The 26,266-nt window shown below is 52.8% G+C and overlaps 1 protein-coding gene and 1 long non-coding RNA gene across 6 annotated transcripts in view; both read right to left on the reverse strand.

The window, feature by feature from the left end:
• CAMTA1 (calmodulin binding transcription activator 1) overlaps window positions 1-26,266 on the reverse strand; it is a 127,017-nt gene that overhangs the window by 90,107 nt on the left and 10,644 nt on the right. For all 5 annotated transcript variants that reach the window (XM_026050946.1, XM_026050945.1, XM_026050944.1 and 2 more), the window contains exons 2-3: window positions 18,215-18,333; window positions 2,892-2,959 (exon numbers count right to left, since the gene is read on the reverse strand). In XM_026050946.1, the coding sequence (XP_025906731.1) occupies window positions 2,892-2,959; window positions 18,215-18,333 (187 nt within the window). The remainder of the gene's footprint in view (window positions 1-2,891; window positions 2,960-18,214; window positions 18,334-26,266) is intronic.
• On the reverse strand, window positions 11,870-13,972 carry LOC112957344. The gene is made up of 3 exons (XR_003251207.1): window positions 13,929-13,972; window positions 13,341-13,444; window positions 11,870-11,898 (listed from the first exon to the last, which is right to left on the reverse strand). It is a non-coding gene; the product is annotated as an uncharacterized LOC112957344 (long non-coding RNA).

The following is a 26,266-nucleotide window of genomic DNA, read 5'->3' on the forward strand; positions in this document are numbered from 1 at the left end:
CGACACGAGGCCGAGCGCAGGCAGGAGCCCGGGGCTCTAGCGCCCGTCCGCAGAGCCCTTGCGCTGCAGGCGCCGCGGCAGGAGGTTCGAGGGAGCTGCTCCTCGCGGCTCCAGGGACCTCATGCAGGTTTCCCTCGCGCCAGGCTGGCAGCGAGCAGCCCCACTGACCTAACTTCACCTCATCACAGGCACCCACAGCCCCATTACAGGTTTCTAAAACACAGCTGAGCTGCGCAGCAGCTCCGCGCTGCAAACAGAGCTACGGAATTGAYAGCAGTGCCCAAGCAAGGCATACCTGGGCTCCTCAGAAAGCCTCAAAACCAGAAGCCAAACTACTGGTTTGTAATTGAGCCACAACCCTGCAATTCACAGCTGCCTCCAAGGAGCCTGAACTCACCTTTGCGAGGGCTAGTGACATTTGAACTTGCTGCTGAAGGCCAATTAAAACCTGCAAATGCCACAGGCTGCTCAGGAGCGTGCTCTCTAGATCCTCCACAAACCGTGTGCCGTCCTCCCAACGCATGGAATGGGAGGCCGTGCCTTGAAAGGCAATTTACAGGACACAAGGTCCAACCCAGCATTAAACACATGCTCAGGAGCAACTCCTGCAGCTCTCAGCTCCACTCCGGCTTCAGAAGTTCAGGGCTGGGCTTCCCAGAGGAAAAGTCAGTCAGTGAGCAAGTTAGTGATTCAGTTTTAATCAGGTGGTTGTGCAGGCCATTAACATGCAACAAGCAGGCCCAGATGCTCTTTCTGCTGGTTGCCTTTGATTCTCAGAGCATCTCGGTAAAGTGAGGGAGTATCACTGAAGGTTAATTATGAGCACCTTAAAGGTTACTTTTGCATATCTCGCCTCCTGGACAAAAGAGGCTTCCTCATTATCATGCCAGAATACAAATCATCTCATCAAGTATTCTAAATGCAGCAAAGTTCTCTGGTTTGTTACTGTTTAAAACAGTATGGACAAATACCATTTTTCTCGGTCCTCGTTTGGTGGCTGACCTGAAGAGGATCCACTTGTCACACAGAGGAGCCCTCGAGGAGCCCCGGCCTCCAGCTCCCTGTCGTGTCTGCTCTAGAAATCAGAGCCTGCTCAAAGCCCAAACATCGCTTTGGTCCAAAGAGCAGCATGACATGTTTTTGTTGCCCGGATCTGCCCACAGAAAAGGGTTCGCGAGCCCCACGAAGGCAGGCAGGAGCTCGCTGAATAATTTATCGCTGTATTATCAGATAATTGCTTTTTCTGATGATTCCACATTTTCCAGGGCTCTTGGTGGGCRGGAGGCTGCAGGATGGCTTTGCCAGGCTGTGCAGCGATCAGGGGCCGGAGCCGCACGGCTTCGGGATAGGGCAGGGCTAGGGCTGACAGTCCTAAAAGCTTCAGAAAAGAGATGAGACGAACAGGGAAATGAGGCCCTCGAACACCCACCTCGGGTGCCAAAGCGAGGCCCAACTTCTGCTCACATTGGCCTGTGCGGGAATACAGCAGAGCCTCTGGAACCGGCAGAAACGGGGAATGGAAAYGGCGCTGTTCCAAGGGCATTTCCACAGTGAGAAAGAGCGATTCCCGAGCAGCTGGAAGGCTAAACAGCCCCCAGGTGCAGGGAGCAGCACCCACAAGCGCCTTGCCACCCGGAAAGGCAGGACACCCTTCAGAGAGCTTCCCAATACACCGCTGCATGGAACAGACTGAGGAATCACTGCTCTATGAATTGCTAAGCTGACTAAGTGTCAGTGGTCCAATTCATTTCTATTAATTTTCTTAAATGAAATTAGCAGCACCCGCAGCAAACAGAGTGGGGAATTTAGCAGCCCAGCGCTGGATCGATGTTATTAATTCTTTAATACCAAGAGCCCTAATTGCATCAACTCAGCATTTACCTGCTCCAATTAATTTCAATACTAAGAGAAGAAAAAAAAAAAGATATCTATCTGAACCAACTCAGCTGCTTCGGAAGGTCCTTGAAGAGCCACCTCAACTTTCCTTCTCCTGGGACGCTGGTTCTTTCAAGTGTAAACACACAGGAGGAGGGGATTGCCATGTTAATAAAGAAAACTGTTATTTTCATGCATTGCCTTCAGCAAGCCAGACTCACTCTTAAAATCATAAACCACTATTGCAAATGCATTTGTAAACTGATATCTTTAGTGATACCATGTACATCCCCCRACTGTTTTAATATCTGCTCTAACCACTTAACAGGCTTGGCTGGCAAAGCTTCAGCAAGAAGGTGTTTTATTAGCTTGGCAAGGCAGATTAGCAGGTCAGCAAAGGGCCTTTTCCGGGGACAACCTGCTCTATTTGCCCTGGCCGAGAGCTGCTCCGGGGCATGGCTCCCGTGCGGCAGCGGGGCCGGCTCTGCCCACGGGCGCTCCGGGAGCGGCAGGGAAACACGTGCAGGGGCCTCGCCACCACACACTGCACAAGTTAAACACTTCGGGCAGCCAGACGAGTACRTGGCATTTACCCAACAATGAACTGGGGGCACGTCTGCTGGACGGGCTTTGGGGGAGCCCCCAGCACGAGACAAACAGCAGGACGTGGTGATCCCCGAGCCTGGGCATCTCCACTGAGCTGGGGGCTGCAGGGAGGCCCATGAGGACAAACCGCCCGCGACCTCCCTCACAGTCCCCGCTCTGCAGGGAGACATTCAACTAAACATTCAACAGCCAGGTTAAAGTTTTGCCCATCAAGACCACAGCTGCACTATTTCTAATCCATCCCATTTCATTCGATAAAACACTCTAAGTCAAGTAATCAGAGTTTAGTGTCCTGAGCCATCAAGCACGGCTTGGAGTTTTCACTCGGTGGCCACCGCGTTGGTTAGCAAGTCAAGCAATCAGCACAAACAAGCCAATGTACATTTTCACAGAATTATTAGCAAGGTTACCTTGTTTTAGGGGAAGTTGTTAGCCATTCTTCATGCTTTTCAAATGTTATTAAATAAGCTGCAATTTCCTGCAAAAGAAAATGCAGAAAGAGAGGTGTTATTTTGGGTGGCTGTTCCAAGACCACGCGCGTCTCCACAACACAGGCTCCCCCTCGGCAGGAAGGACCCCCTTCCCGCCACGCTCCGTCCCCGAGGAGCCGGCGTGTGCTCCTGGATGGGATGGGACATCCAMAGCGCGCCGGTAGAGGACCTGGAGCCCAGGCTCTGCCCCCGGCCGCCTGCAACAGTGGAAGGGGGCAGGAGCAGCCGGTTGCCCCAAAGGAGTCGCAGAAGAAGTTTAATCTCCAAAGTCTTGGTGCCGGCAGCGTGCCCAGGCTCCACGTGCAAGGCAGCAATGCACGCACAGAAACCCTCTGACCACGAGACAGCTTTCCTAATGCCACTTCCACACMGGGGGTCATCTGCGTAGCTCAAACGCTGCAAGGATCCACAGAGCTCTCCGAGCAGCTGCCCAAGCATCCGCTAGAGCCACCAAAGGCAACCACGTTACTCCCGAGTGAGAYGTAAGAATCGCTCGTCTCCAGCGCTCTTGGCATCAAGGCTCCCACCCGAGGTGGAGCGCGGCGCTCCGCGCGTTACCGGAGCTCATCCTCTCCAGTGATCCTCCGGCAGGGTCCGCTCCAGGCCGGAAAYGCGGCCCTGATCCCTGCTCTCAAGACACCCCTTGGCGACGCTCACGCCGTTTTTTAAGAGGGGGAAGAAATAGATTTATCACTACAAGACACAGAAAGTCATTACATAATTAAAACAACAAAGCTATATGCACAATAAAAGGCCTATGGTAAAAACCATGCATTTTAATGCCTGCTAATTCCCCTAATGATTTACTCTACACGTCGGAGAGGGTCGAGTCAATGTCTTTGCAAAAAATTCAATTAAGCGCCACGGCTGCTGCTTTCCRCGAGCCTTTTGTTTGCCTTGGCTCCTATCAGGCTGTTTGTCACTTGTCCCCTGCCCAGATTGCCGGGAAACAAAGGGCAGTGTCCCGGCCAAGGGCAGAGGAGAGGGAGCCGGCACCCCGCATCCAGMTCCATCCTTTCCCGGATCCCAAGATCCCGAATCCGGCAGGTAAAGGGAAAGGAGGCAGCTCCCAAGCGAGGTGTAAAACCCGGGGCCGGGTTTTGGGAGCCCCGGAGCCGCCTCGCGCGGGACGCGGACGTGAAACCAGCTGCGCCCGCATCGTTATCGACCCAGGACTGGTAGCATCTCGGGCAGTCACAGCAGAACTAACCCCTAGAAAGCACTGCTGTTTCATCCAGAATTACCCATGCCGAAAACTCACCCGCCAGGCATGAATTATTTGCAGTTTCAGAACAGAAAGCAAACACTATAAAATGCAGCCACCAGGGAACTATAAATTCTCCGCAAGTGATTCTCAGAGTTTGGAGGTTTTGCTCACACTTCGCTTAAGGGAAGGYGTGCAAGCAGGCAGGAGAGGGGACATCCCTGTGCCGTTTGCACAATGGTGGCCACTTCCAGGGAAGAAAGAATTCAACACACTGAGTGCACTTAGGGAAAAACTAGCCAAAAACACCRCGTTAACTGGATGAAACCGGGTCCCTGGCCGTGTTTCGGTCCTGAACTGCAGTTTAGAGGTGTGCAAGAATTAGCAGCTACCACCTCCTGAAGGGGCCTGCTGGGAACAGCAGGGCACCTGGTGCTGATGTTCCCTGTTTTTACAGGCAGGTAGCCAGGTTTACCTTCTTATCTCCCCCTCCAGTGGCTCCCACGGCCTCCATCACCCCGCTCTTCCCTGCGCTGATGCTGCAGAAGCGCTACTGCCAAGGGCCGGCACACAGGCTTGGGGAGCCGAGTGCCAGCACTGGCTGGAGCGCACAGAGCATCCTGGAACGCACGGAGCATCCCGGAGCATCCTGGAGCGCGAGGCGCTCGCGGTGCCGCGGGACGAAGCCTCTCCCGCCTGCGGCCGCCGCGCTCTGCCCATGGACACTTCGTATATGTGAGTTCTGTTAAATATTTCATCCGCTAAAGAGCTCAGGTTATTACCAAATTGGACTGTAAGCCGTTCAGAAAGTTAATTCCTCCTGCACTTACTCAGTAACRGTGGTGGAACAACCGACTTAAAATGAATATTTTACAGTTTGTGCTAGACAGAACATTCATTAACAACCCCGGTCCCTTTCAAGTTCCTCTTCCAAGGGAGCTCCAGGGCGCTGGGGAATTCGAGAAGGGCTCCCAGGCCTGGCAGGACCCCGTGCCGGGCACAGGGTGCCACCAGCCCCGGGCACCGCTGCTGCCGTCCTGCCGTGCGGGAGGGCAGCGAGGCCCTGGGGGGCTCGGGGCAGCTCTGCCCGGGGGTACAGCCGCAGACCAGAGCCTGCGCATCACAAACCCCTAAATTCTTCTGAACGTACAATTCCTTTTAGTGGCACTTTATTCCTGCGTTTTATGGAGGACCAGCTTGCTGCCAATAAAGGTTTGCACTAAAAGCATGCGCAAGACACCTGKTTTTCTCCATAAAAATACACACAAACACCACAAGCCCCGGCGTGCCGACCACTCAGCGCCGTTCCCGAAASGAGGAGCCGAGTCCCCAGGACAGGGGCCAGGGCGGCAGCGCAGGCTGCGGCACCTGCCGTGTCCGGCTCACGAGCTGGGGAGCCTCTGCGCCGCTGCCACCACCTTGTGCCGCCCGCAAGGCGCGGGGTGCCCGGCCCTGCCACCGGTCAGGGACATCACACCCAGGGCCACGTCAACCCGGTGGCACCGGGCGCCCTCTCCCTCGTTGGTTAGTCAGCRAAGTGTGAAAGAGCTAATGAAGGGAGCCATAATCCAGGAGAACTTCCCTATTGAAATTTGGTTCACGTCCGCCAGCTGCCGCTTGCGTGCGGCCCGGGGACATCAATCCCTCCTCCGTGCTGCTAATAATAGCCGTAATCGCCTGGCTCCGTCTAGCCACCCTCGCCCCGGCACCGCCGGGCTGTGCTCGAGCCGACACCGCTGGAATCGCCCTCCTCCTGCTGACCTGAAGCCTGGCTATATGYGTTCCTGAAAGGAAATAAGCGCAGAGCCACGCGAGGCACAAAGCTGCTCCCCTCCACAGCGTGTGTAAAATACGGTGAAATGAGGAAGCGCATGGGAGCGCAGCGACATCACAGTACCTCCTCCCGCACCTCCTGCTGCAGCCTGCCCAGCGTGGCACAGCACGGCATGGTGCAGCATGGCACGATGCAGCAGCCGTACACGCCACAGGCTCTGGACAAGCCGTGGCGGTGCAGGCACACACCAAGCACACAGCACCAAGCGCACAGATGGGTGGCAGCAGCCAAGGGCCAGCAGCAGTTGCCTGCCCGCCGCGGCACGGGCAGCACCCGTGCACCACGGACACAGGAATGGGCACTAAAAGCCTCCAGAAGCCACTCGGCTACCACAGCCACATGATTTTTAATTTTCCTCTAATTTCAGGGCTTCAGCATTGAAATAAAAATCCCTCTAAGTGTTTTAGGGAGATGGTAATGGTCCTATACTAAAATAATTCAACCAACACTATAATTTTAGTGCCACTATCAAAATGAAATAATGGCTGTTTACTGCAAGGCACCTTCCAAATGACCTTCATCTGAACACAAACTGCGGCGCCGGGAGCYGCTGCGTGGGGCGGGCGCTGCCCCGGGGCTGCTCTCCCGGGGGGTTCCTCAGTGCCACGACGCAGCCCCGGCTGCTGGGCACTCATGCAAGGAAGCGGCGCAGAGCCCAGCAACGGCTCCGGCAGCAGGGATGTGCTGGGCACAACGTCCCCGGGCACAGGGACTCACACAGGCACGGGGGTGCCAGGCAAAGCCCGGGCACCTCCTGCGCGCGGCAGCGATCGCTGACCGGTGTCACACGTCAGCGCGAGTCCTGCAGGAACGCGCTCTCCTTCACGCTGACATTGCCGAGAAACAAATGCATTTTAAACAATAAGTGTTTTATAAAGCATCTGAAAACAAGACAAATTAGTCATTAAAAATTAATTTCAGAAAATTACAGTCTCGTTAATACACGCTGTTACAGCTTTACAAATTCCTTCTGAGGCAGGAGGAAGGAAGGGGATTTAAAATGCATTTCACTGTATTTCATCAAAAATTGAAGAGCGGGATAAGCGTGTCTGGAAGGCTGCGCTTCGGCGGTGCCCGCACTCAGAGCCCAGGCGCGTCGGCTTCCGCAGTCACACTCGCCCTGAAGAATCACACGTACAGCCGCCCTGGTGGGAAAAGACCTTCAAGAATGCTCTGCTGCTTGAGACACGGCACCTCATTGCAAGCTTCTCCCCAGCCCTCCGTGGATTGCATTTGGGGGCATTCTGATGGTATTTGGTAACGTATGCCCATTTGACAAGTTATGCAGGCACTGGACACACCAACGCCAGCCAAGCACCYGCCTGTAAAACTGCACGTGCTTTATTGACCACGGCAATGAAGCAGCGAGCGGGCACACGTGGGGCTGCCGTGTGCCAGTGCAGCATCCACACCTGCAGCCGCTCTGCCTGCGGGTCAGGCTGCACCGCTGCAGCCTCAACAGCCTTTGCAGCTCACATGGAAGGATCTAGCATCAACAGCGTGAGGAGACCCAAGCGCCAAGTGCCAGCRGAGCGAGCTCCTGCAGGAAGAACCGCTGACATTCACTCCTGGTCCGCGAACRGGCTCCCCGTGCAAAGCTTTTCCCAAGCCAGGAGATCCGCTCAGTAAATAACACCGTGCAGCAGCTGCCATGGGGCTCTCGGGCGCTAATTTTGAGGCTGTGCAGGGTGAACCTGCGTTTTAACTAACCACAACATCGAGGGAGCTGCAAAGCCCCATCCTCGCCACAGCCCAAGGACTTCACCCAAGGGGCAGAAACCCGCAGGGCAACGCGGCCGAGCGGCCAACCCTGGCACAGAGCAGCGGCCGAGCGAGCGCGAGCTGCCCCGTCTCACCACCAGAGARAGCCCTCGAAAGCAGGGACCTTTCCCGGTAACCCCAAAGAGCTGCCAGCTTTAGTCCCGAGCTCTCAGCAGCAAGGACTGCGCCAAAGCACTCAAGGTCAAGAGACCAGCATGGTTCTAGGCAATCTGCACCTCTTAAAACAGTGACAAATACRTCATTTAATTTTAATGAGCTTTTCTGCATCTCAAATCTAATTACAGCATTATCAAGTACTGCTCYGAACTGCAGGAGGCTTCTCATTACCTGCGCTAAGGCTGTCACAAGCATTTCTCACGAGCGCTAAGAGCTGCTCGACGTGCGGGTGTGCCCGAGGGCCACCCCGGTGCCACCAGTGCCGAGGAAACGTCATGCCCAGCGCCGCCACGCGGAGCAGGGAGCCAGAGCGGGAGCGCCCAGGTCTTGGAAACCCACAAGAGTCTTCAGCCCGTTGCTCCTCGGAGCTGCTGCGAGCAGGAGGGCGCAGGGACGGGCAGGCACCAGCACAGTGGGCTGGGCACCTCTGGCAGGGAGTATCTGCCTGCACCTGCAGCCCGGTGCTCCTGCTGCAGCCTGGTCCCATTCCCATGGCCAAGCTCACTCAGGAGAGCCCACAGCTAACTGCACAGCAGCCATTTCCCCCGTGGGCCCAGAGGGACCCCTACATCCACTGCCCACCCATGTTTGACTCCCTTAGCACATCCCCAACACGTGCCATATCATAACTGCAAAATATGCCACCCATCTAAACCACGTTAGAGCTCTGCAGCACAGCATGCAGTTTGGTACTAAAACAGAGAACATTTCACAAAAATTAACATGGAGGAACACATAGCCATCTTGGTTCACAAAGGAGACTCACCAGGAGCAAGCACCACCTCACCCAAYCTCAACACCAGCCACCAGGGTTCTTTCAGGACTGTTCCTCCTCTTTAACCACTGCAGCCAATTATTGCCACATCATTGTTTAATTAGATTTGCCTGTGCATCGTAACTATCGCTGTTAATAACARGCTGCTGTGTTCTGTATGGGTTCTGGTGCTGGCCCTTGTGCTGCGCTTGTCCTCCTGCAGCCCATGGGCAGTGATCAGCCCTGGGTGCTGCTCACGGGTGCAGCATGTGGCCTGGTCTGCGTTCAAACAGGCAGTCTCTCCGGCTCCAAGAAGGGGCAGGGCTTGGGCACACACATGGAGAGCAGCCGTGTGCCAGGAGACAGCGCCCGGAGCACCCGGAGATCCAGAGAGGGCTGAGCTGGGAGCTGCTCCCAAGGTGGCCCCGGCCGCGGGGACCTCGCTTGAGAATGAGGGAAAGCCACGGAGAAAAGCCAGGCTTGCTGAATCTGCACACTGATTTAATCGCTACAGCTCAGGAAATTAAACATTTAAGCTACTATGTCYGTAAATCAAACCTGTAAATCAAATGCAGAGTGAATTAGCGGTTTTGTTTCTTGCAGATATATGCAAATTGCTCATAATTTACCTCATAAAAAAAATGGCAAACGGGCAAGTCTTGCACTAACCCTTTTTCCTTTGCTGCTGCAAAAAGCTCCCAGAACCTCACACCTTAATGCGATCATTTTTATTAATAGTGCTCTTTCTGGTAAATAAGTTTCATCAGAAGGATACATGGRGCTTTTTAAAGGGAGACTGAGGTGAAACTGCTTTTATTTCCACTTATAAACCGCAAGAAAACAACTCAAGGTGATTCCTGAAACACGCTGCAATACTCGGGCGGTTCTGTAAGCTGTTCCAGCCAGAGAACACCTCCCAAAATGCGCCTACAGACATGCGCAGAAAGGCTTCCACATGCTGGATATAAACACACACATACACATTTTTTTTTCATTTTTTCAAAATCAATTTCTTTCAGTGTTTCCCAGGATTAAAGATTGGGATGCCAGCAAGGCAAGCGAAACATTTATTTTCTATTAAAGCGGCTAAATGAGAAGATTAAACACGGTTTTATGTTTAGCAGAGAGGCAAGGTCAAATCAGCACCAGAGCAACTTAACTAGTATTTAATGGCAAGGAGGTCTGGTGTCAAAAGGTAATCGATTTAAGGAGGGAGGGATTTCTTTAAACGACTCAAAAAGGGCAAAACACACATAAATTTGAACAAATCTTTCAATTACAGCATCTCCCAAGGAGTCCTTCCAAAGCCGTTTTGCTGCCATATCTAATGGGCTTTCCTCAGAAGGCAGCTGGTGCCCTGGATTTGCTGCTGCAATGCTCTCACGGAGCTGCTCCACGCAGGGCGCTGCCGGGGGCYGCGGTGGCCGGGATGGATCCCGCGGGGCGCGGGCGGCCCCATCGACCRCCCGCCTAAGGCCGGAGCACCAGTTAGGCTGGATCTTCCCCTAGTCTCGCTTTGCACAAGCCGTCTCGGGTGGCGGGTTTYGCTGCGAGAAGCGCTGGGAGGAGCTGGGGGGCGCGCGGAGGGCAGCCAGGGCCATCCACTGCCCGCCCCAGCTGGCACCCGGGCCTGGGAAACACCCGAAGCGGCTCCGGGAAGAGCAGCATCCTAGAAACAACATCTCCCACACAAAGAAAGAGCCGAGTTTGCCTAAACCATTCAAAAAAGCCGTTACAGATGAGAACGAGGAGCTCCTGGACAGTTTTGAATCTCTGCGTTGCGCCCCAACAGAAAGGCTAATCCGCACCGGTGTTCTGGAAGGCGGAAGGGCTGTGGGGCTCCCGGCGCTCCGTGTCGGCAGCCGGGCGCYGAGGGGCCTCGCGCCAGCCTGGCTTCCCGCACGGCGGCCGCTCCGCAGCGGCTCCCGGCCGCTTCCCGGCACCGCTGCGCCTTCCCGCAAGCACCGCTGCTCCGCGGCGCGGCTCTGCACCGGGAAGCGGCGCTTTCGATGCCTTTAGAGCACCCTCCTGTGGGGATTCTGTGTCCGTGCATGGAGAGGGGCAGCTGCGCCCGCGGCGAGGTGGCGCGGGACGCGGGATGCAGGCACTGGGAGGCGGCATGCAAGATGTAGGCTGTGGGATGCAAGATGCAGGCAGCTGGATGCAGGGCACGGAACGCAGGATGCAGGGATGCAAGATACAGGTGGAAGGATGTGAGACGCAGGGCGAGGGATGTGGGATGCAAGATGCAGGGCATGGGATGCAGGGATGCAAGATGCACAGGGAGGAATGTGGGATGCAGAAATGCGGGATGCAGGGCGAGGGATGCGGGATGTGCCTTACGCTGCCAGACCGCTCTGCTCGGAGCCGCGGCACAAGCTCCGCTCCAGGGCTGTGTCTGCACAGACGGCTGTGCCCGTGAGCGACCCGCTCGGCCTCCACGTGCCCTTCCCTGACCTTCTGCTAAGGATTCCTTAACAATTCCCTTAACTTAAAGATGCCAAAAGCCCCTTTCACTGTAGCAACTGCTGACAGGGAAGCACGCTGCTTTTAGTCTCGTTTAACTGGGATTTGTATTAGCCCTTACTACGGTGACRGCAACATTAAAACAAGTCTGCCCTGAGCAGTAAGGATCCCTCCTCAGCAGCACGGCCGGTTATGTCAGTCCCTTGTTCTCCTTCATCGCTTCTGTTTGCATGGCAACGTTTCCAACTTTTTATTTCAGTTCAGATATTTATGAACAGAAGACCCTTACCCGGGCAGGGACGACATTCCCTACTTTTTTACCCTCCCATAATGAGGTAAATTTGTGTGTTTTCATAAACCTGTTGCTTCGTAGTAGCCGTTTGCCCCTGCGTGGCATCGCGCAGCGCGCTCCGCCACCACGGCGCGCACGGCCGATGTCCTCAGCAGGCGGATCGCTCGCGCAACGGGAGCCCTTAGCGCTGCGCTCGTACATCATTACCAGTTGGCACCGAAACACTTTTTGCAAGGGAGGCAATTACCCATAATTTACAGTTGAGGAAACAGTGCAGGTGAGCGACTTAAAGAAACCATCGAAAGTCTGCACGGGACGGCAGCTATYGCGGATCCCGACCAGGGCTCTGCCCATAATCCACGCTGAATGCACTTCAGTCCYGGGGAAAGGAATCCACAGAAAGCAAAAACAAAACGGCCTTTGGCAGATAAGCCAAACCTAAAGGAGAAATAAAAACACACATTTTTATGGCTGCAGTGTTGGGCACGCGAGGACAGCAGAGCTACCTCCACAGCACGAAGCAAGAGCTGCAGCCGGGCCGCGGCGGCCCCGCGAGCACGGACGGAAGCGCAAAGCGAGCCCGGCCACCAGCGCCGCAACCAAGACCCGCGCGCAGCCCCGCAGCCGGAAAGGGCAGCGCGAGCGCAGCGAGCCGGGCGCGCACGGCGCCGCGCCGGCAACCCGGCGCCTTTACCTGCGCGGGAGCCGAGCGGCCGTGGGGCTCCGCTCCTGGGCGCGTGCGGCCACCGCCAAGCGCCCGGCCAGGCCCGCTCGCTGCGCTCCCGCACGCTCCCAGCAGCGCTTCTGCTGCTAAACAGGAGAGAAAACGCGGCTCGCTGCTCGGCGGGCTCATACTGCAGGCTAGATTGAAACAAGCAACTTGTCCGTCGCCTACGTRTGTTTTATTAAATAAGCAGCACGAGTACACGATTGATACACGAGTGTTTCTATTATGCTAAACAACCAGATGAAGTTAGTTCTAGCACAGCTGCATTACCTCAAATGCGAGACACATGCAAGCTTCTAAATCTAGYGCAGAATTTGCCGTTTCAGCCATTAAGTCGAGGTTAAAGTTGGCATACGAGAGCATTCCGCAGCAGGATACRGTAGGAATATCAAAATTAAGGGCTGTTTTGGAAGTCAATGGATTTCAGGGCTGATTTGGAAGTCTGGGGGAATCCACCATAACACTGCAAGCGGGAACACGTCTCAGCAGAGAGACAAAGATCAACGGATGAGAACCTACCACCACCACAGGAAACGGCAGCGAGCGCAGCAAGCAAGCCCGGGCCCGCGGGACGCCTGCACGTTGGCCTGCACCCCTATGCCCCCCCAGTTGGGGGGGGCACGCACCCCCCAGTCTATTCCCACAAACTGCACTTGGATTTAGCAGCACCTTTACCTCCAGTTGCTCCTACGCCCAAGTTCAGCAAGCAAGAAGTTTTTGTTCCTGTGCTAACCCCTCTCTCGGCCTTAAAAAAAGAAAAGCAGCCTCATAAAGGCTGAAGCCTACAATATAACGGGATTGTGTTTGTCAGGAAGAGGGAATCCTCGAAGAGGTGCTCTTTGCTCACTTGCAGCTTACTTCCAGTGAGCACCATCGCCTCTGGCAAAGCGCAGTGGCGGCTTCTCTCTCCAGGCAGTTGTTTATCTCCTGACACCCTGTTTATTTAACTTACTAAGGGCTCTCCTCCCGCCCCTCTTAGGCACCCCAGTGCTGGGGATGGGCTTCCACAGAGGCTCAGTGCATCTCTGCACCCGTGCAGGCGAACAGGGGTGCAGGAGCTGGACACAGACCAAAGGGCAGCAGCGTCAACCCGCAGCACGGGGCTCCTGCGGGACGCGCTCCTCAACCAAGAAGCCATTCCCTTKCTAGTTACCTTTTACCTTGGGTTTTCACATTACTGATCCCAGTTCTCAACACCGGACACTTCTTCCGTTTTCATCATAATTTCTTCTCGCCATTCATTGTATTAGAGGATGACTTAAAGCCAATTCATGACACGGAGGAGGAAAGATACATAAAGATATTTAAAAACTGCTTTCCTAGAAAGTTGAAGTACTCGAGTCTAACTGCTGCTGGTACAAAACATACGTTGTGAGAAGAGAAATAGTCTTCAAGGGGCAGATGTTTCTTTCTCCCCCCACCCCACAATGCCAGCAGCCTCCCGGGCTGGGCTGAGCCCAGAACAAAAGCACACAGAGGTGATTCCAGGCCTCTAAAAAGCACTGCAATTTCCAACAGGAGGGGAAAACACCCCTAACAATTCAAAGGCTGATGCAGTGAACCCAAGTTTTGTTTTCCRAAGTTACACACTGGGTTAGAGAGAAGCATAGAGACAAGGCTTAGGAAGYAATGCTCAGCAGGTTTTTCTGAAGGTCGTTTTCCAGTTCTGTACTTCGCCTGGCCGCTGTGCCARCTAGATGAGGGACTAGTTTTGCATCAATTCTGAAAACACCTATCTTACCCCGGGGTAAAAAGATTGATCTTGTCCGTGCCACTTCCTCAAGCTCGGACAGGTAAGGCCGCTTCCCTTCTGGGTCTTGCAGCCGCTCCGCTCCGGGACACGCATGGGCAGCAGAATTCTCGTCCGCGCCTCGCGTGCCCCAAAGGGAAGCGCCGCAGGCAGCGGCTGGGCCACGTCGGAGAACGCAGCCTGGAAACATCCGAGCCTCCTTCGAGCAGCTCACCACAACCCTGGCTTTAATTTGTGGCTCTGATGAAAGACATAAACTTTTATATGCGTCAACAGGGCTCGGGGAAGACCTAAATTCATTTCAGTGCTCATTTATAGCYGCTTCAGCTGTGCGCAGTTAAAACTTCAGCATTAAATGTTAGGGACTAAAATAATGAGACACTTGAAAGATAATCTGTGCTTCAGTGGGCCAGGCTTGGGCAGAGATTTCGTGTGATCAGCAGCAAAGCTCTGGGGCTTTCCCTAGGGCAGCTTCACACCAGGTGCCCTCCTCAGGCCCATCCGCGGCTTAGGATCCCAGCACTCGCTCACAGCCAGGTTTAATGGGGAGTTTAGTGAAAGATTAGGTCTTAAAATAGTGGAAGAGTCTGGGCCGAAGCGCCATTTACAGCTCTTTTTACATTAGCATTTAAGCCAAAAGGAAAGTTATCTTCAGGACAGGAAAGGAAATCTTAAAAACAGTAGTTTCTTTAATTCACAAAAGAACATCTTAAATGAACCTATGACTCCTTTCTGGGCTATCAAGTTGTGAGCAGGGCAGAAAGCAAGCAGCAAACAGTTYATATATGCTTCTTGGCCAAGAAAACTGGGGATGAATGCAAATTAATACCAAAGATGTACAGAAATATCAAAATAAGTTAAAATTAAGTATTGAGAGAACATAGGTCAAAAGGTTATGTGCTATACAAGAAAAATACACATAGCTGAACTTAGAGAAGAAAAAAACAATGAGAATTGCATACTTTATTATTATCATTTTTTACAACTGAAACAAGTTCTATACAAAAAAGAAGGTAACATTACATATCTTGAGAGAAGAGATTTATATTTGGGGAAGTCAACGAATGCTACAGCTAAAAGTGATGAAATGTTACAGCTTGCACACAAAAATTAAAAATGAAATGAAATTAAAAAAATGAAATGATTACCAAGGTAATGCAGGTCAAGGGATCAAAGGTGAAGGGTCACACATTATTAAAAAGAAATCCAAAAGGACGTCTGCATCAAGATCTCTGCAAAACAAAGGAGCCGCAGTAAGTAACACTGGTACCTTGCATGGCATCAAGTCAACGCTCTCGAAACCGCCTGTCCCCCGCGCGCCGCTCGGCCGCGCCGCTCCGGCCCGCGGGGCTTCGGGCGCCGTTCCTGGCGGCAGCGCGGGCTGCACGCCTCGCACCACAACGCGAAACAGCGGCTGAAACGTAACTACGGAGGCAGCGTCCTCTCCTGCTGGAGCCGCAATTACACCGAAGCTATGAGGAAATCTTTGGTAGCCATTTGCAAGGAAGATGCAGCCACTTATCCTCTGGATTTATGCAGAAATGGTATTATTTACATCAAAGAATTTTAGGCAAGACACCCACAAAGCACGTTATATTCAGCGTTTTATTTGCATGGTCTCCCCAGACTCCCTCGGTCTCTGTTGCTCAAGACATTAAGTTGCAGGATTCTCCCACCTGAGCCCAAACGTGTTTGAAGCACAAAAAAAAGCAGCCCCCCCAAAACTTGGCCTTAACAAAGACGCTGCCAGTGACACAAGGCCTAGACACTCAATGCCATGAATTAATCCACTGGTGACTTTTTTCCAGGAAAATAAACAAAAAAGGTTACATCTTTCTGTGTCATTCCCTTTTTACATATTTCTTAGCTAAGAATCAGCTGCAGAAAGAGATGAGTCATGTTTGGTATTTTAACACCCCATTCATCAGTATCTGGCAAGCTCTCCAGAAAAGTCGCTGCTACGAGTCAGAGCTACAGCTAAGTTTTCGCCGCGGCTTTGAGCGTTTTCCACTTGCCGCTCCTGTGAGCGCAGAGAGCCGCGAGGAGCTCGCCGTCCTTCGYAATCAACACTCGCTGCAGTGCAGCTCCCAAGCGCTGGAGCGCTCGAAGGGACAGAGTACCTCGTGACATGGGGAGAGAAGAACCTGTGGCTCTGAGCAAGCAGTGGCTCTGGAAGACGGGAGAGCCCTCGCTTTCGCCTTGCCTCTATCCACCCCCACGTCGTGTCTTTTCACAGTGAGAAACACCTTAGTATCCTGAAGCCATAATTGAGGTGGGGAGAAAAGGAAAAAAGAAAAAAAAAAAGAAAGAAAAACTGGGAGAAAAGGAGAAGAGGGAGGTGTTCGTTTCACCCGAGGAGAGCAGAGCGGGGAGCAGCCGGCCCTGGGCAGCGCGACGGCTCCTGCTCCTCGGCAAGGGGCAGGGAGCTGCGGCACCGCTCCAYGGACACCAGAACAGCCACCACGGCCCCGCGGCTGCAGCAGGAGCTGCCCCTCCAAGCAGCTCTGCGCAATTTCCTGGCAAATGAGGGGCTTGCCCTAACCCGGGAATCCCGCGCAAATCCCTCTTCTATCTTCCCCAAGAGCAAGGAAAACACACACAGTTTCACGGGCATCTTCATAAAAAATGTAAAGCTACAAATGCACGGCCTGTCCAAATCTATGATTTTCTATCTCTGGCAACAAAAAAAGGCAGCAGCCTCCAAGCTCAGATAAACAGGGGAGAGCAACAAACCTGGCATTCAAAACCGGAGGCTTTTGTGCTTAAAAAAAAAAATACTAAATTAGTATTACTAAATTAGCCCACTGCCAACCTAAAACTGAGGTATTTGAGGCAAACCCACAGTAAAACATGCTGGCAAAGAAGCACTGTAAAGAGTATTAATTTTGCCCTCTGCAGAGGAAGGAGCCACGCTCACTCTGTGAGTCAGTCCCCTTAGAAGCAGCTACGTTTTCCTGTTTGTTATCACCATGCTTATCGAGCAGTATTCTCGGGGCTAGGACATGCTTTACTTGCCACCTTCTGCACYGCAGGCCATGCCCACACCACACGTGTGCTCAAAAAGAACAGCTTGCACCCTGTGCATGTGAACGTGTATGCAAAAATATGAGCCTGGGACAGCTGAAATACTAGGAGAAAAAAGCGACCAAAATCATTTTTTAAACTTTTGTCTCAACTCATATGATCCAAGACAAAAGCCTCTACACAAAATATTAAATGCCAGCAACTTCTCAAAAGACTCTATTCGTCGTGTCGTGAAAAACGGTGTGTGTGTTAAAAYAGGTGCCGGAATTTAACTTTCAGGCAAAAAGAAAAAAAAAAAAAAGGAGGGGATGAAGTGTTCCAATGCTGACAAATATACACACAAACTGATACTGGATTCTCGTGCTCAGGCAGCCACTTGCAATCGTCAAAACTTCCAAGTAGAGTTTCCGTTAACACATTTGGAGAACAGTTAACTTGCCACAGGCAGATACTAACTGCAGTTTTAAAGTAACTTCTCAGAGTTGACTGCTTCTGTTATGAAGTGAATCCCACAAACAGGACAAAGACGATATTGGAACGATGCTACTCAAAACTTTTGGCTAGCTACAGACACGAAGCCTTGCTGCCTAAAAGGAATAAATGCAGAGGATCTCTCAGACATACTTGGATTATTCTCCCATTTCACACACCACCACGTACATGTGAAGTTTAGACACTTAAATTCCATTTCAGCAGCCACATTCTGCTCAGGTTAAGGGGAGACGTGTAGCCACACACATTCAAAACAACTGGATTTTGGTATAAACTGCCCAGTCCAATGGATCTCTTGTCCCTAACAAAACTTCTCCAGCAGTGATGAGCCAGTCAGCTCTCCAAACCCCACGCTCACAGCACACCTTTCTTTCCAGTCTGGAAGACTATCTTTGCATATTCTCAATTGTAAGATAGCATCTTCTTTAGCATAATCAAAATATCTTGTATTCATTTCCAACAATTTTCAATTGCACCAGTAAGGCAGAGCGAAATTTGAGTCTTTGAGACAAACAGCACACACCCAAGTAATGAACTTCCACCACACGACTGCTCGACGGCCACGTCTATCTTTYCAAAACTAGCCCCTTCAAATGTCGCCGTTTTCAACATTTTACACTATCTTATTACTTAACACCAGGTTTCAGAGCAACGAATTCACATTCTGTCATTTAAACGGCACGTTCCCAAAGCAGAGAAATAATCCATAGGCAGAAGAAAGCAGTATTAGTAAGAATAAATAAAAAAAAAAGAATAACTACCTCATTAGTGTTCCAGCGGTGCCTCTCCTTCGGTAGACTTGAACATTTTGGTAGACATTCAAGCAGCTTCTTCGGTAAAAAGATTTTTACATGACTGCCATTGCTGTTCCCATGATCATCTGGAACGAAGAGAATACTTGTGTGAGGCTTATATGGCAGAAACAGGGGCTTCTGTTGGGGGGACTATTTTTACACAACTTCCAAATCCACCGATTCACTTGTCAAGAGCAGGTAATTTGTCACAGCAAGTAAGAACACGATTTGCTCTCGAAATTAAGAAATAAAAAATACATATATATGCATATTATACATGACAATACCTGTTTTAGCTTATTAGCTTCCTCTGTGACAAATTTCCCAAGCAAAAGCGACCAACCGTTGGGAAGTTGTGACCATGTGGGGTGGTCTTCCAGCCAAGGCATAAGCTCAGTTTGCACTCAGGGGGATTTGCAGGTAAATAAACCCTGAACTGGGTATCTACTGCGTTTGTGACAAGCTGTAGCAAAACTGAAACTCAAGCCCTACCAGTGGCCTGCGCAGCCATTTAAAACTCTGAGATGCACCATATAGAGCTCACTAAAACCAAGTTAATTCTCTTTCTGTGCCAGTTCAGAAAAGCAGCAGTTCCTCAAGATGGAAAGGGGGCAGCGATGGGCACCCTCGCAGCGCGCTGCACAGAGACATCCCCGAAGCGCCCACGCACAAGCACTGCAAGTGCCTCGATCTGCTGCGCAGACAGAGCCCGAGCGCGCCGCCAGCGCGGCACCTCGCCCCGTATTCGCCGCCTTCACGCGCCCTACAAAGTTAATTGCTAGCAGTTTCACATTTGGAAGTGCACAGCAAAGGGATATTACCTTTTCTGCTACATATCTGTACATTTTAAAAGGTCGTAAAGCAGATGCCGGCATCATGTTAGAGCTCCTCATAATTACGCATTATAGAGAAGTTTGCAATGACCCATATCAAACAAAGGGGAACCTGGGCTGCAATCATTTAAGAAAGCTGAGTAAGAGTGCAAAGTAGTAGCTAAACACCCCTGCTATTTGAAAAGCTTGATTATACTCTTGGACGTGTCAAGTTCAGCGACACACACGCTGTTAAATCAGCTGCTCATGTAAGGCCAGCAGATGCGCTTACAAGATAAGCGGCGACGCGTGCGACGAGCGTGAGCTGCTCTGCAATTCATGCACTTCACGCCCGGCGTCCAGGGAGCCCCGGGGCAGCCCGCGCGCCGAGCGGTGACCACGATTCCCCGCTGGACCCTCAGCGCCCGCTCCGAGCACGCGCGGATGGGCAGTATCGGGCTGTGCCGCTCCGATCCACGGAACAGCAACAGGGTTTGTTCCTTGTGCCGCTCCACTGGCATCTACATCACCTTTGCTATGGCAGTTCTACGTCGTTTCAGCTTCTCACTCAAATACCGCGTTGCAGCACGTTCAATTCATTAAGAAGCAGAGTGTTTCACAGCTGACATTATTACTTTTACCAACCAAACTGCAACCCAGGCATGTTTTATCAGTTTGCTTTCCATAGGCATGTTTTAATTGACATTAATTGTATTACTTTCCTCTACTTCTGTATCAGTCAAGGCCTCCATCGCTCATTCCATCCTTCTGCAAGGCTGCCAGCCTTGTAATTATTCAGCTCATTTTATTAACTTTCTTTCTCTGCCATCAGTTATCAGTATTAATAATCCAGAGAGCGCCTATGGGCAGGTCTGCCATGGAGGTGTTTGGGGCAGGTACCCGCTCACTCGGGACCCTGACCTCGCACCGTGAGCGCTCCGCAGAGTGCGGCACTTCTGGGCGCCCCGTAGCGAGACCGTCCCCGAGGTCCCCGCGGAGAGGAGCGGAGCAGCCGCGCGCGCCAGCTTCCCTGCTCGGCACCGGCCAGCCGCCCTGCTTCCTTCCGCGCTCTCCTCGGCGCTCCCGTCCTCCAACTCCTCCTTCGGCAACGGGCACGAGCGGCTCTCAAAGCACCACGCGGGACCTGGTGTCATCCACCAGGGACACAAAACCCTCCAACCAAAACACTGCCTCACTGCTCGGGTTCCTCACCGCGAGCCTCAACCCTCTTACAAATAAATAAATAAATAAATGGATAAATAAATAAATAAATAAATAAAAGTGGTTGTCCTGCTGTCTGCAGCACGAGCCTCATCCTCATCAACCTGATTCACCCACTCACCCACCAGAGGCTTCTGATAGAGTTAGGCAGGGATGAATCAATACTGCTCAGTATGCACGCCTGACTCACGGCTCCAGCACACATTCCAGGGGGAATATTTTACACTTACTTAGGACTAAATTTTCCTCCGTATTTAAAAAAAGGAAAAAAAAAAAAAAAAGATGCAATTTCACAATGCTTATTATTGGAGCTTACAGGGCAAATCCGGGCCAGATTTGTACTTTTTTGCTAGCGTTGTTCTTGCTAGGGGTGCAACTCATGACATTGTGATGTGCAAACCCCTCTAGTGTCAATAGAAAGTGCTTTGGCAAGCAGAGCTCTACTTGCACAAGCAGGATTTGCCAGGAAAGCGGTATCGACAGGGGGGTTTAGTGTAAACCTGGCCACGGGCCAGAATGATTCCCAAGGCAGGAATAGCCAATTCTGAAAAGTGCAAGGAGGAAACGCTGCATTCTCAAATAAAGCAGCCTACAACGTATCTTGTGACGAGGCCAGATGAAAAAACAAGCATTTAAGTTCCATTAGCAATCCTCAGAAAATACTTATTGGTGAAACAAAAACTCACGTGAAATGAAGTATAACTGTTATAAAGTGCAGGGAAAGTTCTGTGTTCATTATACAGCCTCGGCCCTTGGCAATTTTACGGGCCTGTTCATGCTCCCTGCGCTTTACGCTCCCGCGGGACGCACCGCGAGCCAGAGAGCCGTAACGCAGAGGGCAGCAAATCAYGGCGTGTCTCCAGGCCTCCCCCTCTGCAAACACCCCCGCGCTGCCCCCCGCTTTGTTTTTAACTGGCTCTTGTATTTTCTGTGTTCTGGAAGGGGGACGTGGGACCCCACACAACTTCACTACCGCAGTTAATCAATATAATATGTAACTGGACAGTGCAGAAATGGCTGAACGGGCGYTGATTGACTACGCGGTTGCAGATAGTTCTACATTGTACCTAACCATAAAGAAAGACCTTAGCAAATGCCAAACACAGGTCTTATAAACCCCCTGTTAGCGAAGAACCGTGGAGGGTTGGCCATTGTTGGAGCCCCTTCCCAAAGAGGTGAGGAGCATTTAACTGCTACCAGCRGGCGCCTGCACGGAGAGCAAGTCAGTAAAATTACAGTGCAATTACTAGCTACTTAAACAGCACGGGAGGGTATCAGGATATTCAAAAACATCATTTAACATATAGCTCCTAATAAACAGAAACAAGTAAATACTGCTCTCCTAAGTGGCACTTATGCACCCAGAGCGACACGAGTAGCACAAAGTCACCCAGCCATGGGTGTGAGGTGGCAGCAACCGAAGGGACGTGCCAGTGCCCTCCCCGAGGCAGGCGGCAACGGGCGGCTCTATCTGAGCCCCGCAGTGACACCATCGCCCTGAGCAGAAGCGCAAACGCTGTGGCCTTGTGGATCTGCCTCTCGGCTCTTATCAGCATTCCCAAAACTCTTCCCTTTGGGAGCACATGACAAGCAATGTCTCATTGTTCACCTGGAGAAATCTTCTTGTATAAGGAAACAGGCAAAAAGTTACCACTTGTGTTGAGTTCAAAGGAAAACACTATCATGTTTTTCACATGTTACTATTTCCCATTATTTCCTATGCCCTGGGCACAAGAGACGTAGGCCTAAAGCCCCTTTACGCCCTACATCCTGCCTGCATTTTCACTCGGGCATCTGAGAGCACCAACAAAATCAATACATTCAACCCGGCAGAATTAAATGTTAAAAATTACTCCTTCACCCAAGCAWCTGAAACGCTCTCACAGACTATTTCTAACAGTCACACTTTGTTCCTGGGAGCTTGGACCAGTGAAGTAACAGCAGCGTAATGAAGACCAGCAGTTTTCGCTCTCTTTTCCAGAAATATTTGGATGATGGCACCCGCAATCTCTTGGCAAAGACGACAGGTTTCTAACTAGAGTCGTCGTGACAGAGGCGCTACCTTCACGAGCGCRGGCACTGGATGGAGGCGCAGGGAGCCCGCGGGCGCCGCGCGGCCCCCGGCCGAGCGCCGGAGCAGGGAGCCCTTGGGAGGGCAGGAGAARGGCCGGGGAGCCCCCGGGGAGGGCAGGGTGCAAAGCCAGGCCGGGGCGCGCGACGAGCGGAGCCACCGCAGAGCAGGGCGACACAGGCAAGAGTACCGGCAACGGGAACRATTCCTCTCTGTAGTTACTTACCAAGAGCAGCCGATTCCTTGGATGTTTCGCGTGGTTACTTGGCATTACCACAGCCCTAGGGGCCAGCCCAGACCGTAACGCAAACACRGCGGGAGAGCCGCTGCGTGTCCTTGTCCCCGCTCTCCCAGCAAGGGCACCCCGTCCCCGCACTGTTCACCCTTCCCACAGCACGGAGCTTCCTGCCCCAAGGCGGCTCCCGGGGCCGGCCGCGGGACGGAGCAGGGGCAGGAGGAGCGCTCGCGAACGCCGCGGCGGCGAGCGGCAGGGCGGAGGGCAAGGGCCTCCTCTGCGCACGCGGACACGTACTGCGCTCTCGCAGAGCACTACTGGCAACTCCGAGCGCCCAAGAAACTTTAAACTGTTGTCAAAATATTTACTTTGGGAGAAATCATCGTACTGCTTGGATTTTGCAAGACATATGCTTTAGGCTCTGCAAGATGCATGCACGATGCTCAAAGACTTCTCTTCCTTTGAAGGAAACTGCTTCTCCCCCCTACACCAAACCCAAACTTTGGAAGAAGAGCTGAGCCGTACCATGCCCTCTTGCCACCCGCGTGCCTGAGGGGACAGCAGCTGCCAAAACGTGCGTGCTGCGGGCTCATTCAGCGCCGGGAAGGGCCAGTGCCCCAATTCCAAGCAGGTCCCATACACAAAGGCTACCGAAGCACCCGGCCGAGCACACTCATCTGCCACCCACCCACAGCACTGGGAGTTCCTCCTCAACAGAGCCCGCTCACCGCTTGCCAAGGTCAGTCACAGAGCCAGATGTTTTTTTCTTGGAAATCATTCTTAGAAATAGTCGGTACTTAGGGCAACACTTCCTGGGATGGGATGCCTCTAGTGCAACCCAATCTTAGCTGGTAATTTTTGTAAGGATCCTGCTAAACATTTAAGACAAGTGAGACTTTGTCTAGACGCAGGAGATGCACAAACACACCTTGGCTTGCAAGTGCCTTTACGTGGCGACACTGCCATCCACACACAGCAGACGTAGCAGCAATAAAGCACATGAACTCGCCCTGGCAACTAAGTCCAGGGAAATTCATGCTTTTAATTGCAGCGGAGAGGCAGCAAAGGAGCACGCAGACAGCAGGGGACTGTCCGAGCGGAGGAAGACAGGGARGAAGCTGCAGAAGAAGAGCTGGGACCCAGGGGCAAGGGCAGGAAAGCAGAGCGCAGCGCTGCCCGCGGGCAGGGGCAGGCCGGGCGCCCGGGAACGCTGCGTTCGGACCAGGCAGCCGCTTGCCTCGTGCTGCCCCGTACGGAGTTTCTCCCCCTATAGACGTACGTGGTTTATTGAAGCAGACAGAGGGGACACAGAAACGGAAGGTCATGCTTCAGCACTCGGACACAGAGCGAGGAGAGCCCATTTCCCTTCCCCTCCTCATCTCCCTGCTCCATAACTTGCACATTCTCTRTGCAGGTCATTGAAGTACTGCTCATTTGGAAAGAGATGTCTGAAAATGCATGAAGTAAAGCATGTTCAGATTTGAAAGAATAAACTTTCAACTCTACTTGTTCAGTTGTACTTGCACACAACCATTTCACCATTTCCCAGTGCAGTAGATGAATCCCAAACTGCAACCTCCATAGGGGACCTTCGTACAGCAGCAGCCTTCAATTAAAGAAATAAGCAAGGCCAGGGAAGGTGCTTGGCGAGGCCGTTAAAGAAAACSATCAGGAGAGATGGAGAACTACATTTGAAGAACTCGGACCTAAGTAACTCAAGCCGCCCTCCTTACTTCTCTCCTCGGCACGCACGACCCATTGCGCACCGGGGCAGGGGCTGCTCGCTGGCAGCGTCACCGAGCCCTTCCAAGAGGGAGGCGAGTGTCCCCGCACGGGAACGGGGAGTGCTGCGGTTTTAACTTCCGTGTTCCCAAGGCAGCTCCAGGCGCTTCCCAACAGGTGCCGTGGGAGCCTCCTCGGACAGCCCCGCGCCCGGCTTCCCATCCTGGGCAGCGAGAGGGAAACGGCCCCCGTGGCTGGCCAGGATGGGAGGATGGTGGAGCTGAACGGGCCTTGGCCAGCASCGCCCGGTGAGCTACGGACAGAGCTACGGACAGAGGGCAGCGCGGGGAACAGGCCAGGCCCMTGGAGCCGGCGGCACCCGCGCGCGGTCGGCCCTGCCGAGCCGAGGCTGCCCAGGCCCCGCTCAGCCCCTCGGTGCAGGGCGGCACAGGGCACCCCGCGCGCGGGCAGGAAGATGCCCCGCATCCCACGCGACTCTGCCCCGCACGGCCACGGCGCCGAGGCCACAGCTGCTCCCGTCTGCTCGTGAACAAAGCGGTCAGTCTGAACCAGACCCAACCTCGTGGCTGCCAGGACAAAACTCTGCGTGGTGCAACCCGGTGGTGCCCCGAGGCTGCCCGACGCGCGAGCGGCCGGGCACYGAGCACAACGCGGGGCCCTGGGCGCTGCGCTTTAACCACCACGCTCCTTCTGCCGAGTTTCACGCTGCCCGCTTTGCACGCTCGTCCCTCACAAGGCCAGGAAAAAGGGCTTTAAAGCAACTTCCCCYGAGCGTTTCAGGCCCGCTGTAATATGGGAGCAAGGAGCAGCAGGGGCTCCCACAAGCATCAGCACTTCAGCCAAAACCTTGTGTAGGGTCAGGCTTTACAACTATCCCAGTACAAGACTTTGTAAGGCAGAGCTTAGGTTTAAGGGACAAGTGATTTGCACTTTGATTCCTTGAAAATCTATTACAGAACTAGGTCAAGTTAGGGAAACACAGTGTGTGTAATCAGCGGAGTTACTGAAGACTCTTCCCTGACCCGGAATGATCCTACCCGGGCTGCATGCAGSTATCAATAAGGGAATCCACTATTARTACCAGGGTAAAATACTTATTTCCGCCTCTGCTTTTACACATTCAAGCCCTGGGCATCAAATCAGTGTCCAAAAGAGCCCGTCCGCGTCGCCACGTTGCAAAAGCAAGTGCTGACCCCACTGAGACAAACTTTGGCGGCCCACAAAACCATAGGGATGTGGCATCAGTTCCATTAACAACGAGCATGGAAACTAATCATCTCGAAAGCTGAAGAGTACTTGTCTGCAGTAGCCTTTAAAGCCATGGCTTCCACTGTGCAACATGAACCCTAAAACTTGTGCTTTACAGAGAAAAATGGCATTGTACAGAACTGCAAATAGCCCCAGAAGAAAAACAAATTGGGGGCACCTTGGTGACAGTAGTTTTATTGGTGAACCCATGAGCTGGGCACTTCGCAGCCTGACCTATACAGTGAAAATAACTCCATTCTCCTCTCATTTACACCAACTTTGACCCAGTTGGTGTTTTACTTTGTTGGCCTTATACGTTTACTTCACATAAGAGGGGAAAAGGAGGAAGCCCGGCGCCTCTGAACCATGGAAAAGGTGGAATTGGGGAGCTCCAGCGGGATTAATAAAAGACAGCTGACAACACGCTCATACTCACCAGTATTATTTACAATTTGTATTTTCGGGGAGCACCGGGGCTTCAGGAGGCTGGACGCGGTCCAGGCAAGAGGTGAAACAAAGGCAGCCGCCACCACAAAGGCCTTGGGCCTGCTAAGTTACAGGCAACCCAGGAGCTGCCCAGCAGCTGCTCTGCCTCCATCCGCAATTTTCCAGGCAAAAAGCAGGAGCGCTCCACGAGCCAGCCGGCCGGGGCCGCGGCGGGGGGCGCGGGGAGAGGCGGCTGCGAGGCC

This window comes from Nothoprocta perdicaria, unplaced genomic scaffold, assembly GCF_003342845.1.
Source record: "Nothoprocta perdicaria isolate Ctin4 unplaced genomic scaffold, notPer1 scaffold_72, whole genome shotgun sequence".
NCBI classification, from domain to species: domain Eukaryota; kingdom Metazoa; phylum Chordata; class Aves; order Tinamiformes; family Tinamidae; genus Nothoprocta; species Nothoprocta perdicaria.